The sequence below is a fragment of the Thermothelomyces heterothallicus genome (assembly GCF_042370625.1).
Source record: "Thermothelomyces heterothallicus CBS 202.75 unplaced genomic scaffold P884_scaffold_1, whole genome shotgun sequence".
NCBI lineage: Eukaryota > Fungi > Ascomycota > Sordariomycetes > Sordariales > Chaetomiaceae > Thermothelomyces > Thermothelomyces heterothallicus.
In genome coordinates this window covers 2617345-2637174 of record NW_027192562.1, presented here as the reverse complement: position 1 = coordinate 2637174, position 19830 = coordinate 2617345, and the positions used below count along the sequence as shown (strand labels likewise).

General features: G+C 57.4%; 5 protein-coding genes across 5 annotated transcripts, besides 2 other annotated features; 2 read left to right on the top strand and 3 right to left on the bottom strand.

Annotated features, from left to right (window-relative positions):
- Positions 1-763: 763 nt before the first annotated feature.
- On the bottom strand, positions 764-2271 carry P884DRAFT_296168 (cation efflux family-domain-containing protein; the record flags this gene model as incomplete). The annotated part of the gene is made up of 2 exons (XM_069444393.1): positions 764-1497; positions 1656-2271. The coding sequence occupies 2 exons, from the start codon at positions 2269-2271 to the stop codon at positions 764-766; spliced, it is 1350 nt and encodes a 449-aa protein (XP_069302095.1).
- Positions 2272-3712: 1441 nt separating this feature from the next.
- Positions 3713-5050, top strand: P884DRAFT_254068 (DHS-like NAD/FAD-binding domain-containing protein). Its single transcript, XM_069440863.1, has one exon. The coding sequence runs from the start codon at positions 3775-3777 to the stop codon at positions 4984-4986; it is 1212 nt and encodes a 403-aa protein (XP_069302094.1). The 5' UTR covers positions 3713-3774; the 3' UTR covers positions 4987-5050.
- A 21-nt stretch (positions 5051-5071) lies between these two features.
- P884DRAFT_190899 (uncharacterized protein) lies at positions 5072-5698 on the bottom strand (the record flags this gene model as incomplete). Its single annotated transcript, XM_069437548.1, has 2 exons — positions 5072-5244; positions 5317-5698. 2 exons carry the CDS (start codon positions 5696-5698, stop codon positions 5072-5074), a joined length of 555 nt encoding a protein of 184 aa, XP_069302093.1.
- Positions 5699-6127: 429 nt separating this feature from the next.
- On the top strand, positions 6128-13183 carry P884DRAFT_289026 (peptidase family C50-domain-containing protein; the record flags this gene model as incomplete). The annotated part of the gene is made up of 3 exons (XM_069443979.1): positions 6128-12627; positions 12993-13068; positions 13160-13183. Exons 1-3 carry the CDS (start codon positions 6269-6271, stop codon positions 13181-13183), a joined length of 6459 nt encoding a protein of 2152 aa, XP_069302092.1. The 5' UTR covers positions 6128-6268.
- A 629-nt stretch (positions 13184-13812) lies between these two features.
- Positions 13813-13976: a sequence feature (Protein overlapping with rRNA (P884DRAFT_305801, KAL2181911.1) was converted to a misc_feature.).
- Positions 13977-14372: 396 nt separating this feature from the next.
- Positions 14373-14388: a sequence feature (Protein overlapping with rRNA (P884DRAFT_305801, KAL2181911.1) was converted to a misc_feature.).
- Positions 14389-16671: 2283 nt separating this feature from the next.
- On the bottom strand, positions 16672-18832 carry P884DRAFT_274352 (uncharacterized protein; the record flags this gene model as incomplete). Its single annotated transcript, XM_069442709.1, has 4 exons — positions 16672-16965; positions 17100-17294; positions 18101-18569; positions 18672-18832. 4 exons carry the CDS (start codon positions 18830-18832, stop codon positions 16672-16674), a joined length of 1119 nt encoding a protein of 372 aa, XP_069302091.1.
- Between the last annotated feature and the right edge of the window lie 998 nt (positions 18833-19830).

Here is a 19830-nt window from a genome sequence, read left to right as displayed (position 1 = left end):
GGTAGACGGCTGTATCCCGAGAAGAACAGAGCTGATGGAGCCAAGAGTCTGTCTGGAAATCGCTGACTGGTTTTGATTGGCAACTGCTAACCCGTTATCTTGTTGCTTTTGACCTGGTCTGGGGCAGAGACAATGTCCCACTCGTTCTGATGCTGTTGTAATGCAATGTGGAGTTGCCCTAGTCTCTTTTTTCTGCGAGACAATAATCGTAAGCAAGCCTTGTGCAAAGAGCCTGGTTGACAACTTCCGAAAAAAAAAAAAAAAAACCGAGTGTTATTATTCATCTGGTGAACGGTTTGCAGCGACAGTCGATCAAGCACACAACAATTAGGGAGGGCCGCTCATCTTTGAACAATCTTGCCATGCCATTCTCTAGGGCCGGATCCCCGAAAAAAAGGGACCGGGTATCGCGTCACCACCCCATCTGTATGTACATACATCACATACAGGGCTATGTACGTCGGGAGAGAAGTAAAGTCTATGATACATGAAAATGGGTTGAGCAACGACCAAGTCAGAAGGTCTCTCTCTCTCCCTGTCGTGCTGCTTCACAAACCTCCGATTTCTATCACGGACGGACGGGCGGGCAAAAAAAATAGAAAAAAAGGCCAAAATGACGACAGCGCCCCCCCCCCCCCCCCTTTTTTTTTTTTTTTTTTTTTTTTTTTTTCCCCCCCCCCCCCAAAAAAAAAAAAAAAAAAAAAAAAAAAAAAACCTTTTTTTTTTTTGGGGGGGGGGGGGGGGGGGGGGGGGGAAAGCGTGTTCACAGGTCCTTGCGGCCCTTGCCGTGCGCGCTTCCCTCCTCCTCCCCCTGCTCGTCATCCTCCTCCTCCTCCTCCACCTCCGGCTCCGGGCTGCTCCGGGGGCTGACATTTCCCGGGATGAACTCGGCAAAGAGGCCCGGCGCGGCGGGGTCGGAGCGGGGCACGAAGCGGACGCGCAGCCTCCTGACGCCGCGCACCCTGGCGCCGACGCGGGCGCGCACGGCCTCCTCGACCGCCCGGACGTCCTCGACGGTCCAGTGGCCGGGCACGGCGAGCTCGACGTCGACGAGGTAGTTCTGCCCGGACTTGACGCCCGTCACCTCGCGCAGCTCGACGTCATCGCCGCGGACACTGCTGCTGCTGCTGCTGCTGCTGCTGCTGCGCTGGCGGCGGTGTTGGTCGGCGTCGTGATCGTGGTCGTGGTCGTGGTCGTTATTATCATTGAGGCTCGCGAGGCCCTTGCCGACCTGCTTCGCGACGGACGCGCGCACCTCCTCGTCGATGGAGCGGTCGGCGAGCTCGTACAGGGCGGCGAGGGTGTTGGAGAAGCCGGCGCGGATGACGAGCAGCGAGATGAACAGGCCGCCGACGGGGTCCAGCCAGGTGGCGTCGCGGAGCAGGTTGGCGCCGAGGATGGCGAGCAGGGCGACGATGCCCGTGAGCGAGTCGACGCGGTGGTGGACCGCGTTGGAGGCGAGTACCGACGACTTGCGTTCGCGGGCGACTTTCATGGCTGCATATATATATGGCCGGGCGAGAAGGCGTTGGTTAGTGAAGGTTGGAGGTGTAGAGGGGTGACTTGTTCAAGGAGTAGATTCTATAGTGTGTACGGGGGGCGAGGAGGAGGAGCGAGAAGAGGGAAGGGGAAAAGGAGGAGAAGAAGAGACGTACTGGCATGATACAACCACTCCTTGATGGCGACGGTGCCGGCGGCGAGCCAGGCGGCGTGCAGGCTCGGGGCGCCGCCGGCGTGGTCGTGGCCGTGGTGATGGTGATGGGCGTGCGAGTGGCCGTGGCCGTGCTCGAGCAGCGCGCGGGCGGACTCGGGGTCGAGGAAGAAGTGGGCGTAGAGGGTCTCGCAGCTGCTTATACACATGAAGAGGCCGCCGAACAGCAGCATGCTCGAGACGCCCAGGGAGCCCAGGCTCTCGACCTTGCCGAAACCCTGGGGGAACTTGTCGGTGGGTGGGCGCAGGCTCCATGAGACGGTGGCCAGCGTCAGGACGTCCGAAGCCAAGTCGGTGAGCGAGTGCCAGGCGTCGGCGATCATGGACTGCGAATTGAAGGCGTAGCCGCCGGCGCCCTTGGCGACGGCCATGCCCAGGTTCGAGTACAGGCCGATGCGGGTGATGCGCACGCCGGCGTCGCTCTTGTTGGTGGAGGTGAGGTAGACGTTATCATGGTGGTGGTGGTGGTGGTGGTGGTGGTGATGGAGTCCGTGATGGTGATGATGTCCGTGGCCATGGCCAGCGTGGCCTCGTGTCTGTTGCGTCGCGCCGGTACCCATTGAGCCGGGTGGAGGGTGGTGGTGGTATATTGGTCTTGGGCCGGATGTAGAGGTCGTCGTCGTCGTAGTCGTCGGCGAGCGAAAGGAGTGTGATGGCGAGGAGTCTGGGTGTAGCAACCGTTGCATGCGGTTTGTAAATGCTCGGGAAGGGGAGAAGGTCTGGAAGACGCGCACGGATCCGAGTTGTGGGTGATGTGTCCCCGACGAGGGGCCGGCGGTTGTGGTGGTGGTACTAGTGCTGCCAGGATGGCTAATTATAATCGTGCATGGAGGTTGGAAGCTCCGTGCCCGTCTCGGATGGAGTTGTGACGCGGCAGGCGTCGCAAGCAGGCGCACCAGCGCGGGGCCCGGACAGCGCCTGTAATTCATCAAAGGACCGAGCTAGCTAGCCAACTAACTAACGGGCGACGGGACTATCCGCTGCGGCCGCCGTATCGCGCCAAATTCGGGGTAGTTAAAAATCGGCGCTGGCGAAATGTCGTCGACAGCGCGACACGAGACCGGAAAAAGCCAAACTTTGCTGGTCTGCGAATTAGTTATCCGGAGGGGTGTATGTATGCATGTACGGCGAGTACGGACGGTAGTTACTGTGCAATGGAACAAGAGGTGGTCAGTGATTAAAGGCAACCTGGGTACATACGTAAGGTACGTTTGCCGGGTACCGGATAAGGAACCCAGGTAACTAGTGTCAGGGCCGGAGCTAAGGTACGGAGTAGGTAAGGTAGGTAAGTAGTAGTGTACGGAGGTGACTACGTACTGTTTCCCATCCGTGGGTAACGTACTACTCCGTGGTTTGGATGACGAAACGGTTTCGTCGAGACGCAGCCGGGGAGAGAGTTGGTTAGGATCCCATTGGATTCGCAATTGAAGCCAGTCAAGTACGGATGCCTGGCGCCTGACGCGATGGCTTTTCGCACGTAGCTGGCGGCTGCGGACCGGTGCAAAGGAACCTGTTGTGTGTAAAAACGCAGAGGAGCAAACTCTAGCATCGGTGTTGGCGCAGTGGGCACACACACCCTCAGAGCAATCGCCCGACATCGCACCACTCCAACCGTCGTCAGCCAACGGGTGAATCCAGGGACATGGGACATGGGACATGGGAACATGGGAGGTGACTTCGGCTCTTCGAACATTCCTCCACTTAGTTATTACGACTGCGTCAAGTCCCATCTGGGGCAGGGGGTGTGCGCATTGACCAACCGCAACGGGAACAAAGTGGATCCTTTACTAGTGGGCGGATTACGGATGAGTACGGATTAACTAGTTATGTGGAAGTTTCAACCAGTCGCCGCCACATCCCGGATCATGACAATTGTTACGCCCGGCCCGCGTGTTAGACTTATCGGGGTAACCAAAAGAGAAAAAGAAAGGAAAAGTATAGGACGAATAACAATTCAGAAGACCACGGCTGCATGCTATCAAAAGATAATCTTATTTTTTTCTCTTGATTAATTACTTCAGGTTCTCTACAGTCTAAAAAAAAAGAAGAACATACGAGGAAACATGAAGAAACCGCTCATGCGCATACCCTACACCGATATCCTACCCGCACCTAATATCATCCCACACACGGCCCGCTCCCTGCCCGGCGCCATCGCGGCCCTGCAGGAGTTCCTCCACGCCCCGTCGCCCCGGGACCTGCCCCGCTCCACCGTCGTCCTCACGGGCGCGGGCCTCTCGGTGGCGAGCGGACTGGCCGACTATCGCGGCCCCAACGGCACCTACCGCGTCAACAAGACGTACCGCCCCATCTACTACCACGAGTTCCTGACCAGCCACGAGGCCCGCAAGCGCTACTGGGCCCGCAGCTTCCTCGGCTGGACCACCCTGCGCAACGCCCAACCCAACGCCGGCCACTACGCGGTGCGGGACCTGGGCCGCCTCGGCCTCGTCTCGGCCGTCGTCACCCAGAACGTCGACTCGTTCCACCCGCGCGCGCACCCGGACATCCCGACGCTCGAGCTGCACGGCTACCTGCGCTCCACCGTGTGCACCTCCTGCCGGACCGAGATGCCCCGGGACGGCTTCCAGGCCGAGCTGGCGCGGCTGAACCCCGTGTGGGACGCCTTCCTGCAAGAGGCCCTCGCGACGGGCGCGCTCGGGACCGAGGACCCCAACGAGAGGCGGGCGCGCGGGATCCGGGTGAACCCGGACGGCGACGTGGAGCTTCCCCAGGCGCCCTACACCACCTTTCGCTACCCCGCGTGCCCCAAGTGCCTGAGCGACCCCCCGTTGCTGGCCGACGGCAGCAGGGCCGCGGTGGAGGTGGACAACGACGGGGCCTGGAGCCCGACGAGCAAGGCCGGCATCCTGAAGCCGGCCGTCGTCATGTTTGGCGAGAGCATCGCAGACGGCGTCAAGAAGGCGGCCGAGGAGGCCATCGACGGCGCCGGAAAGCTGCTCGTCCTCGCCACCTCCATGGCCACCTATTCGGCCTGGAGGCTGGCCAAGCGCGCCAAGGACAGGGGGATGCCCGTCGCCATTGTCAACCTCGGCGGCGTCAGGGGCGAGGAGGCCTTCTTCGCCGGCTTGGACCCGGATCAGACGGGTGCCCAGGGCGTGAGGCTCGAGATGTCGACCGAAACCTTGCTGCCGGCTCTCGTCAGAGAGCTTCGGCAACAACAACCGATTCTCCGGAATGCGGAGGCATCATCAGCCGAGGCCGCCTCGTTTCTGGAAAACGATGCCGCCGTGTTCAAAAACATGTTACAGTAGATCGCCCTTTAGTGTTAATCAAAAACCATAAAAAAAAAAACACTCCCCCCCCCCCTTTTTTTTTCCCCCTTTGAGAGGTTTGCGCTCAGAAGAAACCCTTGCTTGCCAGGGTGCTCTGCAACGGCGCCCGCGTCTCCTGTGACGCAGGACGGTTCTGCTGGGTTCCGGAGCTCGGCGTTGGGGTTGAGTTGGGCGGTGCGTCCGGCTGTTTCTTGCGCTGGTTCTTGATGGGCTCTTCGCGCTCAATCTCCCTCAGAACTGCCGCAACCTTGTCAGCCTCTCTTCTTTCCCAGCGTTTCTCTACTACCCTCCGGGACACCGTAGACCGACCTTGTTCCCATTCCAGTTCTTTCTTTGCGTCTCCAGTGCCCAAGGCCTCCTCCACGTCGACCTCCTCGCCCCGCTGCAGCTTTTCCACTACCTCCCTCAGCTGATCGATCTTGACGCCTGACTGGCGCATGAATGTCGCAAAGTCTTTTCGGAGGGATATCATCTGGATGGCCATGGACCCGATCAACAAGAAGATGATGATGAAGAAGGTTGCGGGGTTCCAGCCTTTTTGTACCTTGCTCTTCTTCTTCTTCGAACCAGTCGGCGACCGCAGAGGCTTCGGCACCAGAGACTTCCAGAAGGACGCATCGGCTACAGAGCTGACGGCGCGTGTATTGGGGGCAGACAAAGAAGGAAGCGGTCTTCCAGGAAGCAGCAGCATCAGCGACGGCTGCCGTAGTGCCGGCGTGAGCAGCGTGCGACGGAGAGCGACACGTCTCATCTTGGCTAATTGGATTCGGATTCCGACCTCGCTCGTGCCGAAGGAATATCCGTAATTAGTGATTCACTCTCGAAAGTCGACTTGTCGAGATGCGGTTGTTGGGGAAGATGCGGGGGACCCACTGAGCGCTTGCAGATAGATCCAAGCTGCCACAAAAAAATGCGGGCCCGGGCGGCAGGCAAGCCGGATGCTGTGGGGACCAAACCCAGCTGTGGTTCCAGCTCTTTACTAGCCGTTGCCCCGCCAACCAACAGCGTCTCTTCTGACGTGGATCAAGCCCACATTTGGTCATTTGCTAGCTTCCGCTTTGGAGAAGCTGCCTGCCGTGTCTCTGCACGACGCGAAACGGCGCCGCAATTCGAAACCTTCAACATCGAGCCTGGGTCTCGGCATCGCATTTCGCGATCCATTGCATCTCTGGCCCTTGCTGTCTTTTTGGATAATGTCCTCGATGCAGCGATGATGATAGGATAGGATTATTGACAATCGGCCCGCTACACGCTCTTCTTCATGGATACACCGCTCTCCCAGGCTGACGCTGTGCGCAGCGCAGTCTCGTCCGTCGCGACCTGCACCCCCGCGACATCTGCCTTGCTCAAGACTTTATTGCTTCCCAAGGACTCGGAGACCCCGACCGTCGACGACGCGAATACTCGACCTACCGCGAAGACCGCGAATTCTGCCCGATCGAGAACGAACACGGTCACGAGAGCCCCATCGAAACGCGCCAGAGCCGCTTCCGCCGCCCCCGCTCCCGACGAGGGTCTGTCGGCACGAGAGAAGGCGGCATTGGCGACATACGTTGTCAATGCCACCCTCAAGGCTCTCGGAGAGGCTGCAAAACCCTCCTCGGCCGCGGCGCCACGACCCGCCCAGGAGGATGGCTTGGTCAAGACGGCGGCCAAGAATGCGATCCGGCGGTCCAGCTCGGCACCCATGTCGCCCCTGCAGCCCCGTTCGCTTAACAGGCAGTCCTCCTCTCCCGTCGCTGCTGCAAAACATGCCCGCTCGCCCTCCAAGTCGTCCAGCACAACAAACCTGCTCTCCACCGTCGAGTGTGCCCGCGTGGCCCTGGCAGCATTGCGACAGTTGCCCGCCTCGGGCAAGATTACCCTTCCCGACCTGCAGCTCGAGTCCGGCATGTCGGCGTTGGTTGGGAGGTTGATCAACCTAAACCTCCAAGAGCAGGCCGTCAAGGAGCTGAGGATATTGAAAAGGAGGCTGGAGGGGCCTTCGGCCTCTGAGGCTAAGAAGGCGGGGAGATCGGCCAACCCAGATTGCAAAAATACCGCCCGACTCTTCTCGGAGCTTCTCGACTTCGGTTCGGTGAAGGCCTCGGGCGCGCGGCTTTTGTTGATCATCGCCACCCAGATCCAGGTTCTGCGAGTCTTGGCCATCTCAAAGAAGCCGTCAGCCATCGAGGCGGCCCTACCCTACCTCCGCCAGGACCAGGCCTCTTCTCCTATCAACTTGCTCCTCGCAGCAGCGAGAGAGGACGGAGCGGACGTCAGCAAGATCGCCAGGCAGACGGAAACCCTGGCCCAATGCCTTCTGTCGCTTACGCCCAGCGTGTCCAGCAAGGAGGACGGCACAGCGCAGGAGGCCCGACTTAGCATCTCGCCCGCGTCCGCGCTGGAGCTGCAGGCGCTTGCGCTCGAGAGCCGACTGCACTGGTGGGCGTTGGCGAAACACAAGGGAGACGCCGAAAAGGATGTCATGGTTCCTCTATCCAGGTGTCTCAGCGCGTACATGAGGCGGACCTCGGAGACGCCCAGGTCTAGCTACGTCGTTTGCTCGGAGATCTTCAACCGGATACGCCGGCAGCTCGAAGCCCACGGCTTCCACCCCGCCAAGGGATCCAGGCAGCCGTTCGCCGGCATCTGCCAGACCCTGGCGACCTTGGCGCGCGACGCGCAGCAGATGTCGGACGCCATCATGTGGGCGACCAAACTCCGAGAGGCCATGGATCCCGCGGCCGAATCGATAGCAAAGACTTGCGCGGTCGCCGCTCAGCTGCTCTCCCTCCATCTCAAGCAACCTGCCAAGTACCTCTCGGACGACCAACTGCTCAAAGAGGTTGTTGCCGGCATCCAGGGTCCCTTGCGCGGTGACACTGCGGAACTTGACGAGCTCTTGGTAAACATCTGCGCGGTTCGAAAAGGCGCGATGCATTATCTACTCACCCTCGCGAGGAACGGCGATAGCGTCTCCCGGCCTCGCCCGGAAACCAAGGAGCTGCTCGAGACATTCATCCTACAATGCCCTCGTTTCTGCCTCCGATGGCTCGGAAAGCCCCCCGGGCCCCAGGGAAGTACCAAGGACTACCTTCGGTACGACCAGCGGCGGCAGCTCATGCTGCAGTACCTCCCACACGTTCTCGACTCGGCATTCGTAACTATCAAGACTTGTTTGGACCAGTCGCGTCTCGCATGGGATCTCCTGGACTCGATTCTCGGCGACTGCAACACCCTCTTGGAGTACACGGGCAGCAACTCGGCGATATCGGATCCTTCAGCGTCATATTATGTCAAGATATCACACTTCTACTACCTGCAATACAGCTGCCTCCGACAGCAATCCACCGATCCCAAGGATGTTGCCCCCCTGCGTGCTCTGAGGCGCTCGATTGAGTGCGTCAAGCATCGCTCTAGCGGGGAGAAAGAGAAGGCACAGCTCACATTGAAGCTGGAACGCATGGCAGAGCTCTGTCGGACGCTGGGCAGGGTAGAAGAGGCCCTCGGTGCTCTGCAGGCCATCCGGACAAGCCTTGTCGAGGATGGTGTCCTGACGTCCGTCGCTAAGGCCCTCGAGACGAAGGCTCCCGCCGTTGCCTGGGCCGCCGACGAGAAGGCTGAGGGCCTCTCGCGAGCACTACTGGCAATCTCCAAGATGGAGCATGTGTGGATCGACTGGACCGTGGACCTCGACGAGACGGAGCGGGCTGCTGCGCTGGAGCACCGTCTGCGCTTCGTTCTGCTACGGGAAGGATCCAAAGAAGGCGCCGTCATCCCGGAGCACCCCGTAGTCGATGCGTTGCTCCGAATCTACATCCCTACCAAATACCCCATCCGGAGACTCCGGGTCCTCCTTCTCCTGCTGTGCTCGGCGCTCGGTAACCTTGACAAAGCCCCCGAGCTCCTCTCGGTCGCTAACGACGCCGCGCAAGTCGAGGCATCTGGAGATCTCGGAGAGGACTCGGGCTTGGTTGGCTTTCTCCCACACCTGAAGGCGCTCCACAACTCGCTATCCGCGGCAGCAGATGCCTACCGCGACCACCAGGCACTCGATGGCTGCATTTCCACCTGGCGCTCGATCATCGCCTCTTGCCGGGACAAGGCAGCACTGGAGACGGTCATCGACGACGTGCCGGGCCTCTTGGAGTACCTGCAGTCGGTTGCTGACTTTCTCCGCATGAAGGGCCGGGACACCACGCTCGCAGCCGTCTTGGAGCTGGCCGCCAGCATCTCGCGGGCGGTCGAGGGCTCGAAGGCGGAAGAGGTGATCCAGCATAGCTCATGCCTCGCCCTGCAATACACTAATCTCGGGCAGTCGCTGAGGGCGCAACAGGTGTTCCAGGAAGTACAGGAGCTGATCAGCGACGAGCTCCGCAGCGAGGTCCTCGCCAGCTTCCACCTCGCCTTCGCGGAGCACTTCCTTGCCCTCAGCAATATCAGACAGGCGGAAGACCATCTTGCCCAGGCCCAGCTCGCCTTCAACGTCGATGCCGCCGCTTCTCAAAAGCACAACCGCGCCGAAAGAAGGCGACTCGTCGCATATGCCTGCTACCTCCAATCTCTCATCGCCCTGGAACGCGGCGACTCCCACCACGCGCTCGCCTACTCCCGCGACAGCGTCCGCACGCTCTTCCAGGATTGGGCCAAACTGGAGTCCCGGCTCGTGCCGAGGGCCCTGCCCGACCCGAACCCGAACCGTGCGGACGACCAGACCATCGATGTATCCGCGGTAACCATCGAAGGCGATACCCTTCAGCAGAGCCCGGGACCGGAGTTCTGGCGGCTGTTCCACTGCCTCTATCGCAACGTCTTCCGGCTCTCGTCCATGTACGCTCATTTGGGCATGTTTCAAGAGACCATGTACTATGCCGAGCAGGCCCTGAAGATGGCCAAGACTGTCAACTCGGAATTCTACAACGCCGAGTGTGCCGCCTGGATCGGCTCCGTCTCTTGGAGGGCCGCCAATGCCACAAAGTCACTCGAGATGCTGCGAGAAGCCGCAGCGCTGCTCCCTGACGACAACCGCTCGTACTCGTCGGCGGCGCTGGCCTGCCAGATTGGCTCCATGTATCTCTCCCAGAACAACACGGAGGACGCTAAGGTGTTGCTGGAACGGGCCGAGGCAATCGCGCACAACCTCGCTGCGAGCCCGGCTGCCGAGCAGCCGGCGGATACCGCCGCCGTCGAGACCGAAATGGCGAAGTTGAGCATCACAAAGAAGCCTACGAGGAGGGGTGGTGGTGGTGGTGGACGTAAGGCTGCTGTTGCGAAGACGCCATGCAGGAAAGCGGCCAAGGGCGTGACCAGAACGAAGGCGACGGCCCCCGTTCCCGAGCCGGCGGTTGTGGTGGCCGAGGAGGACGCTCAGCTGGCCAAGCTCCGAGCGTCCATCCTCGTCCAGAAAGCCGTGTCCATGCTCCGACAAAAGGAGTGGGCGGCAGCCCAGGCCGCTCTCATCGAGGCTACGGCTGCCTCGAAGGCATCTGGCCTGCTGCCCGTGAGACAAGTCACCATGGCCTCGTGTCTGCTGGGTATGAGTATGGAGCAGATGGCTCAGGACCCCGTGTTCTCCGTCATCCAAGACTCAACCATCTCGTTTCCCGCTCTCTCGGGTTCCTCCGAAAGGCCCTCGCCAGTCCGCCCCAAGGCCTCGTCGCCTAAGAAGTTACGAACCCCCGCGGCGAGCCAAGGACAAGCCGTCAAGGAGGCCGCTCCGGGGCTGTACGTCGACAATCTGCGGCAGGCCCATGACTACCTGCTCGAAGCGCACTCGGTGGCAGCGCTGAGCGGGGACGCGAGCCTAATTCACAGGATCTCGGGCATGCTCCAAAACGTCAGCCTGTATCTGACGGCCACCTCGGCCAAGGCCAAAGCGGCCGTCCACTCGGCACAGACGTCGTACTCGGTCGAGCTCGCCCGGAACCTGACCTGGCGTCGCGAGCGGAAGGCGCTGCTCCAGGAAAAGAACGCGAACAAGAGCGACGGACTGCAGTGGCCGGCGACGCTCCAGTCAGCGAGCACCAGGCGGTCGAGCCTCGGATTCACGCTCGACCTGCACAAGATCCAGCGGGACTACATCGACATCGTCCCCAAGTCATGGAACGTCATCTCCATCTCGCTCAGCGAGGGCGGCCACGACCTCTGCATCACGAAGCTGCAGGCCGGGCAAAACCCCTTTGTCATCCGCCTGCCCCTCGAGCGGGCCAGCTCGCGCGACGCAGACAGCGACGTCTTTGACTTCCAGCAGGGCCGCGCCGAGCTGCTCGAGATCATCAAGCAGGTCAACAAGACGTGCCACGACTCCAGGGACATGACGGTCAAGGGCGCCAAGGCGGCGTGGTGGGCCGAGAGGGAGGCGCTGGACGAGCGGTTGAAGGAGCTTCTGGACAACATCGAGACCATCTGGCTGGGCGGTTTCAGGGGCATCTTCTCGCAGCACGTCCGCCGGCCAGAGCTCCTGGCGAGGTTCCAGAAGGACTTCCTGACGATCCTGGACAAGCACCTGCCCTCGCGCCGGCAGGTGCGCGGCAAGAAGACGACCAAGCCGGAGCAGACGGCCAAGGCCACGCTGGACCCGAACGTGCTGGAGCTGTTCATCGGCCTGGGCGACGCCACGGAGCCCGGCTGCGACTTTGACGACGAGCTCACCGACCTGCTCTACTTTGTCGTCGACATCCTGCAGTTCCACGGCGAGCGCAACGCCTACGACGAGATCGACTTCGACTCGATGGTGGTCGAGACCATGGACGCCCTCAACGCCTACCACTCGGCCGCCCACGCCGCGGCAGCCGAGGACGCCCCCGCCAACGTGCACACCATCCTCGTCCTCGACAAGGCGCTCCACGTCTTCCCCTGGGAGTCCCTCCCCTGCATGCGGGGCCTCGCCGTCTCCCGCGTGCCCTCGCTCGCCTGCCTCCGCCGTCTGATCCTCGACCGCCGCCGGCCGGGCGAGGGGGAAGGCCGCCCGGACGGCCACCACGCGTCCGTCCCCGCGGGCGGCACGTACATCCTCAACCCCTCGGGCGACCTGACGTCCACGCAGGCCACCTTCTCCCAGCCGCTGGCCGCGCACCTGCCGTCGCCGGCCTGGCGGTCCCTCACGGGCCGCCCGCCGACCGAGCAAGAGTTTGCGACCGCGCTGGCCGAGTCGCAGGTGCTGCTCTACTTCGGCCACGGCTCGGGCGCGCAGTACATTCGCGGGCGCACCATCCGCCGCCTCGACCGCTGCGCCGCCGCCGTCCTCCTCATGGGCTGCAGCTCCGCCGCGCTGGCCGAGCACGGCGACTTCGAGCCCGCCGGCCCCGTCTGGAACTACATGATGGCCGGCTGCCCCGCCGTCGTCGGCACCCTGTGGGACGTGACGGACCGCGACGTCGACCGCTTCGCCGCCGGCCTCGTCGAGGAGTGGGGGCTCCTCCCCAGGGGCACCTTCTCTTCCTCTTCTTTCCCCCGTTCCTCTTCTTCTACTACCGCCGCCGCCGCCGCCGCCGCCGCCGCTGCTGCTGCTGCTTCTCGTGCTGCCGGTGGCCGCGAATACGGGGACGCTAGCCTCGTGGAGGCGGTCGCGAGGGCGAGGGGGAGGTGCAAGTTCCGCTTTGTGACCGCTGCGGCCACGGTCGTGTATGGCATTCCTGTGTATGTAGAGCGGTAAACGCCGGGGCATGTTTCTTTTTGTTTTCTTTTTTTCTTTTGCGTTTTGTATGTTCTGTTCTGTGATCAATGACGATGGTGTCTGTCTGTTTTGGGGGGAGCTGTTGTGCTCTCTCTTTTTTTCCCCCTTCTCTCCTGGACACGGTTGCATTGGGAGGTGAGGTGGGTGGGCGGAGTTGGGGTTTTGGAGCGGTGGGAGATAATAGGATAGATCACGATGATATTCTCATACACGCCAACCATGATGGATGATACAATTTGCAAAATGAATGTTCGAAATGGTCTTGATCTTCGGTAGCGTCCGCTTCCTTACCTTACCTAATTCCGTTCTGATGTGATGCTTCTCACAGTGTTGCCTCGAAACTGCTAGGCTCGCCGTGCAACTTTTCAACAGCACATTATTTCCTCGCTCTCCCAGTGATCTTGGTCAGATAGCTTATAACTAACTGCCTTTGTTTACTTTTCGACGTGATCGGCAACGTAAAACAGCCATAACTCCTTAAAGGACTAAAATTAGATTTCTCCAGTCTACAGCCAATGATTAATATAGCCGCCGAGGAACAATTAAATCCAATGTTACGAGCTCCCGGTAGTCTTGTAGGTGCACAGGCCTAGGTTTATACAAAAGGACGCTTCCTCGGCGCGTCTTGAATAATTATGTACTGTACTGTACATATAAAGGGGGCTTGTACGTATGATAGTAATTTAGGGATTAGGTGGCCTGACCCAACCCTCTAGACTTGGCCTGACCAAACATTCTTGAGTGAGCATCACAGCAGGGGTGGGGTTCTGGTCAGGCCCAAGTCTGAGGTACCTCTTATACGGATTACCTAGTCTCGAGCTAGTTAGTGGAGTCGAATCTCGCAGAGGCAATCTGCTCGTGAAACACAAGGATGCCGAGTCCGCAACGAAGCTATCTCCCCGAGCAGAAGGTTTACTTCATTATCAATGTAGAAAAAAGGTAACGTATATAATTAAGCATATCAATTCTAATGGTGTAAACATATTATACGCTGATTTGGTAATCAAAGGGCTTGCAATCGAAGGTCTTATCAAGCAAAATTAAAGCCAAAACCTAGCGCTACATGCGGGTTCGGGTTGTGTGGGGGTCTTCCTCGACTATAACAACCTACACAGTACGTCTGTAATTAATTTTTCGCGATCAACGGATCAGGTTTCCGACATATAATCGCAGATGCGAGGAGCAGCCAGCACGTACGACCATACCCAGCAGAAAGCACGGCATCCCGTCCGCTCTGCCCTAGTTAAGCTGCTGAGGGCCCGAGTAGTAGTTGGGTCGGTGACGACCAGCGAATTCCGGGTGTTGTACGTTGCTTTTTGTCTCTTTATTTTATGCTCTACTATGAGCCTTGGTGTCTTTTTATCCTTTTCTGTCGAATTCCATGATATTCCCCCGGTGTCTTTTTCTTCCGGGAAGGGCTTTTGTTCTGGAAATAATTAGAGACTCAACTTCAGGCCTAAAAATAGCAAAGTCAGAGTCTAAACTTCTCGATCGCCTTGGAACTAGTTGACTCCTTCTAGTGTACTTCAAATAGTAGCAGTCTTTACCACTAGGTAATTCGTCATTCTTTTTAGATATTCCCATTGAAACCCAGAAGCATTCATTCTACGACAGTAAATCGGCTGCGGGACGCTCCTAGCTACCAAAATCTGCATCGGAATTCTATAGTAATTATTGATATCTTCCCCTATAGAAACTTCGTACAAACCATGATCGGAATGCATTATTGTCTGCCACTATCCGCCCATTAATTACTACATGATTGTTCGATCCATTGGCTGCCATTCGATGTGCTATCTCCCTACAATAGGGTGTCGGGACTTGTCAACTTGACTTTACGAACCTCACTTCCAATCACCTACTAATTACGGTGGGACCCATTCGGTCTTAATCTAGCCGCCGTTGATGCCTCCTAAAGACAAAAAAGGCTGTGGAGTTTACGTCTAGGGAAGTTCCCTCTAGGGACAGCCACGACATAGGAGAACAGTGGAGATGGCCTGACCATTTTTTTTTGTTTTTGCCGAGACCGCAAGGTCAGCTTCAAAGAAAGAGGGTGGTAAATTATCATCTATCGCGTTGAGATTACGAGTCATTAACGATGGGAACTTTACAAAATGAGCGGTTGATTAGAGATTTGGGGACGTTTCTATTCAGATTTAATTATAGAACCAGGTGAATATAGTCTTGATTGTTGAGCACGCCTGTCTGCAGGGTAATTGTAGAAGATCGGCCTGTTCAGCGATCAAGCTCGCTGAGATGTTTAGTTAGGTACCACGTTAGCGATTGAGTAGACAGTCGGACCATATCACGAGATGTTCGCGTCAGAAGCCAGCATTAATTGTCGATGAATGTCAAGTAGAATCACGTCAAACGAGGATTCTGAGTATTTAACATTAATTAGATAGCAACCGATTTGCGTTGTTTTGTAGCCTGATGACTAAGTGTCTCAATATCTAAAACCGGACAAGGAGTGCTAGTAATTGATCACCATTGCCGTTGTGATTGCTAGCTACGAAGGAGTTTGCAGGTTGTGAGCCGTTTAGTGAATTACCAAACCAGCTATGGTAGGAGCTTATGATGTTGGCAGATTGCTATAAGAGACTACACTTCCGCGGCAAGAATTGAGTGGCAGTAGCAAAAAGCTGACCTGTAGGATTAGGGGTGGGGCTTTGGTCAGGCCAAGTCTAGGGGTAGGTCAGGTGTTAAATATTTACCTACTTAGGTGCAATTGCTAGAAGCAGCAATTGCGGCTTCGGTTTTGCAGTTTCGCATCAGGTCAGTATTCGGTCAGGCCAAGTCTGCTTACCGCGTGAAGGAGGGGTTGAATGCACTCCACAGCTATAACCCAGATTAGTCCTTCACAATATCCCCAGCAGTTAAAGACACCGAATAGCAGAAATAGATACAGGTCTAGTAGTATAGATCGGGTGAATTCTTCTAGAACAATAAGGGCCTAAGACAAAAGTGTATTTTAGGCTCCGAGTAACTAGCTAATATTTCGCACGCATGTATTTTGTAAGTAAGGGTATTTGTATTTGAATGGGGTTACACAGGTCAAGTGGAATCAAAGGCCCATGAGGCTAAAAAGAGAGTTGCCATAACACGTACAACACCCGGAATTCGCTGGTCGTCACCGACCCAACTACTACTCGGGCCCTCAGCAGCTTAACTAGGGCAGAGCGGACGGGATGCCGTGCTTTCTGCTGGGTATGGTCGTACGTAACAGCGGCAGGATAGAAACTCCCTTATATGCTCCGTGTTCTTCGAGAGACAAGAAAAGTTCATATTATTAAGTGGACTGACCTTGTGAAGCCCCCCCTTATCCCGCCGGTGCTCCTACAGACTTGGCCCCACTAGGACCCCAAAGTTGACCTGACCAAACACCACTTGGCCTGACCATACTCCCAGACTTGGCTTGACTACCACCAATTGTCTAGATCTGGTCAGCCGTGCGTCATCATCAAAGCTCGGTGTGAAGGTGCGGGTTGGCTGGGTGGAGGAGGGTGGAGGAAGAGGTAGGGATTGGTAATTATCATTAATCTTTTCACCTGAAGGCAACGACTTCTCTTGATGCGCTTGCTGTCGCTTCTCGTTTTCGGTACTTATTGTCCAATGCCCGTTGTTGGCGCGAAAGGGAAGGCACGAATAGTTCAAATCGTCATAGGAAAGAAACCGCTACAAGGAATCGAAACCTGACTTTTCGTAACTAATATGCCAAAATAACTGCCTCTCGTGCTCTCCACTGCCAACCATGTTTTATGTGAAATTCCCGAGTTCCCAAGTCTGTCTTCCATTTGTTATGCTGGAACCCTATTTATTGGACGAATATTATCCAACTTGGTCAGGAGTGTTGAGACCGAGGCTAGCAGCCCAATGCCCTTCCCTCCACGTACAACCGTGAATAACCCAAGAATAGGTGGGCCTTTGTTTTTTTTTCTCCTTTCAAGAGTGGAAGACCATATCTCTAGCATGGCCGCAACCACAGGAACTCATTGCCGCCGTTTCGTTCAGGCGGTCGATTCGATGGCGTGTTGCAAGTACGAGACGCGTTCCGTCATATTTGACTCCAAGCCATCGGCGGCAGCGCGGGTTATCTCTTCGATCTCGCGCATGGATTGACGGCACCAGCGGACAAACTCTTCGCTCTTGGCATCCCACTCGTCGCCTTTGGTTGCCGAGAGGGCCTCCATCTTGTTGATTGCCGGCTGGATGTAGCGGTCCGAGATGGCCACGTAAGTGCCGGTAATGTCCCGGATCCCACTGAAGCTGCCCTGAATTTGGAGAGCCGTGCTGCGGATTCGCTAGATTGGCAGCATGCCCAGGTCAGCTTTGCGGTCCCTCCAACGGAGCCCTCCCCCCTCCCCCCCCCCCCCCCCCCCCCAAAAAAAAAAAAAAAAAAAGAAAGAAAGAAAGGGAGAAACGGGGTGGACCATACCCTCTGGGCCGGTTTGCGCAGATTGATATTTGAAATGATATTTGTGTCGCCGAAGGTCTGGACGCCCCTCTCGATTGTGGCGAGGAAATCTTCGACGTCGTTGTCCACCGTAGCACTGACCTCCTCGAGAATGCTCTTGAAGAAGGCGACGAGGCTGTTGACCTGCTCCTTCAGGTCACTGAGCTGGCGGCTCGACTCGTCTAGGATTTTGAGGACATCGTCCTGTTTCCCCGTGTCAGTAATTGGGTAATTGATATGCACATGGCCCGCCCGGATACCGTTTAAATAACAATTAATTAATTAATCACGTCCCGGGCGGTTGCGGAAGGACCGGTCGACTATTACTCACAAGCTCCAATTTTTGTTCGCCCAGGCGCTTGAACTGGGCCTCGGTCTTGGCCAAGTTTGCTTGGGCATCGACCAGCCGATTCTTGTTCTTGCTGAGGTCCTCGACGGCCTTCGTGATCTTGTTCTGGAGACCGACCTCGTAATCTCGGGCGGCCTTGAGTCGGGCGGCAGCATCCTTGCGTTCTGCGTCGCGCTGCTTCATCTTCCCCTCCATGTATTCCTTGCGGCGCTGCTCGAGATCCCGATAGTGCGCCTGCCTGGCGGCAAAATCCTTGTCGCTCTCCCCGAACATCTTTTTCTTCAGATTTCCGAACAACCCACGATCTGAGAGCGTGATTAATGTCCGTAAATTAGCGATTGCTCTGACTCTGGCTTTGAAAAACGGGTAAGTCAAGTCAACATAGTTATTTACCTCGCTCCGTGGTGGGGATGGCCCTTTCGGCATGGAGCAGCTCCTCGGCAAAGTCAGGCTCCGGGATGGGAGGTAGGTTCGCCTGCCGATCCACCTCCTTCTGGGCCGCCTGGACCCGCTTCTTGGCCTCCGCAAGCAGGTCTTGCAGCTCCTTGATGGTATTCTGTGCGACTTGCTCCTTCTCCGAGTGTTTGAGCTTATCGTTTTTGGCCTTCTCCATGTCATTCTCGTTCTTGTTGACCTTGGCTTGCACGGTACCTGCCGGAAAACACGCCTTGTTAGCATCACTCGGAGGTGCTCCTGGCGAGAGCGCTTCGGAGGGGAGGAAAAAAAAAAGGGGGGGGGCGGGAAGGGGGGAAGAAGCAGGAGAGTGAAAGGGGGATGGGGGGTTTCGATCACCTCGGCTCTCGAGCACGTTGTTCTTCAGACAGCAAATCATCCAGTACCAGTACTGGAAATTCTCGGTGAGGCTTCGGACCCTTTCTAGACTGATCTCGGCGGTCCTCTTGACGGATTGCATCTCGGGCTTCAAGTTGACCCGGGCATCTTCGATGTTCTCGAGCATCTCGAGAATGCTCTCGACCTTGCCGCCGTTCCGGATAATGCTGATAGCGGCCTTGTGGACGTAGTCCATCGTGCTTCGGCTCTCGGTAAACGCAGATCGCCCAATGTCACTACAACTTTGCAGATTGCTGTGGAGGAGGTCGTATCTGGACAGTGATGAGGGAGACGTGTTGTTAGACAATTCGAGGCGCTAATTAAAATAGCAACTGTGGAATGGCGAAGGAGAGAAAAGAGAACGACGGTCTCACGGAAGTTGGCTGACTACCTCGCCCTTGTCCCCGACTACGTCCCGACTCTTGACCGGCAGACCTGCCGCTGCGTCGGAAGAGGCCGTCTTGAGGAGGATTGCCATGGTGCCGACGGCAGAAGGCGCCGCGGCGAGAGGAGTTGCCCAGTCGGTGCTGCGCATGATGCCTCGCGATATGACCCATTCGACCGCTTCCTTGGTAGCCGCTTGGACTGCCAGAGCGGTTTGGGTGTGGGCGCGTGCATCCTGGCCGGCGCTGTGGACGGGGAGCGTCAGGGGACGGTCGGCTACTTGTGCGGCGCACATTGTTTTCTAGCTCGCTGCTCGGGGCTGGGATGATAATTATCAATCAACGAGTTTCCGAATCGGTAGGCAAGAACAAGACAGAGCTGAGGTATCTGCTAGCAAACAAGCTGAGGTAGTTAGGTAGTTGACTGGGGAGCACGACGTTCGAAAGGCGGTGCTAAACCATGAGCGAGCCGGCTTGCTCCACGGGCAGAAGAGAGCACTCATTATTATATAGCATATCCCAGAAGTTCTTCGAGCCGACTCCAAGATCGTCCAGCTTCCCCCCCCTTTTGGTCACGCGCAGTCATCTCGGCCATGGATGCGTGCGGCTGTAAACCTGCCAAACTCGAACCGCCTTGGATCACAAACCCTCCACCCTCAGACCGATCCCACTTGTCAGTCGTCTGTTGGATTCCCCATGGATTTGGGCCCCCTTTTTGTGGCGGCATCTTGGGCATCAACGAGGCAAGACAGAGCTGAGCACCTTGAAATAGTCAGAGCCTTGTTGGAGTCGTTGGAGACTAGAGGGCTACAGCCTTTGATTGGACGCCAACGGGATAATATCTCTCCCGCTTTTGCCGCTCGAGGCGCTCTCGTTTCCAGCGGAAGGTAATTAAGGCCTCAGACACACCATTGAAGTGTGACGAAGATACGTGTTTGCCCTCTGCGGCCCATCTTTGGAATACCGTCTCACGTTGGGCGCCCAAGGGTCTTAGAGTCCAGCAGGAGCATCGAGTAATTACTACCTTACACAAGTATGTGTCCTGCGGAGTACACCAGCGAATTAACCGTCTTCGTCAATCAACAGGTGTCTGCATTAATACCTTACCGTTTTTTTTTGGGCCTCGGATTGGCAACTAAGTATCGTGACG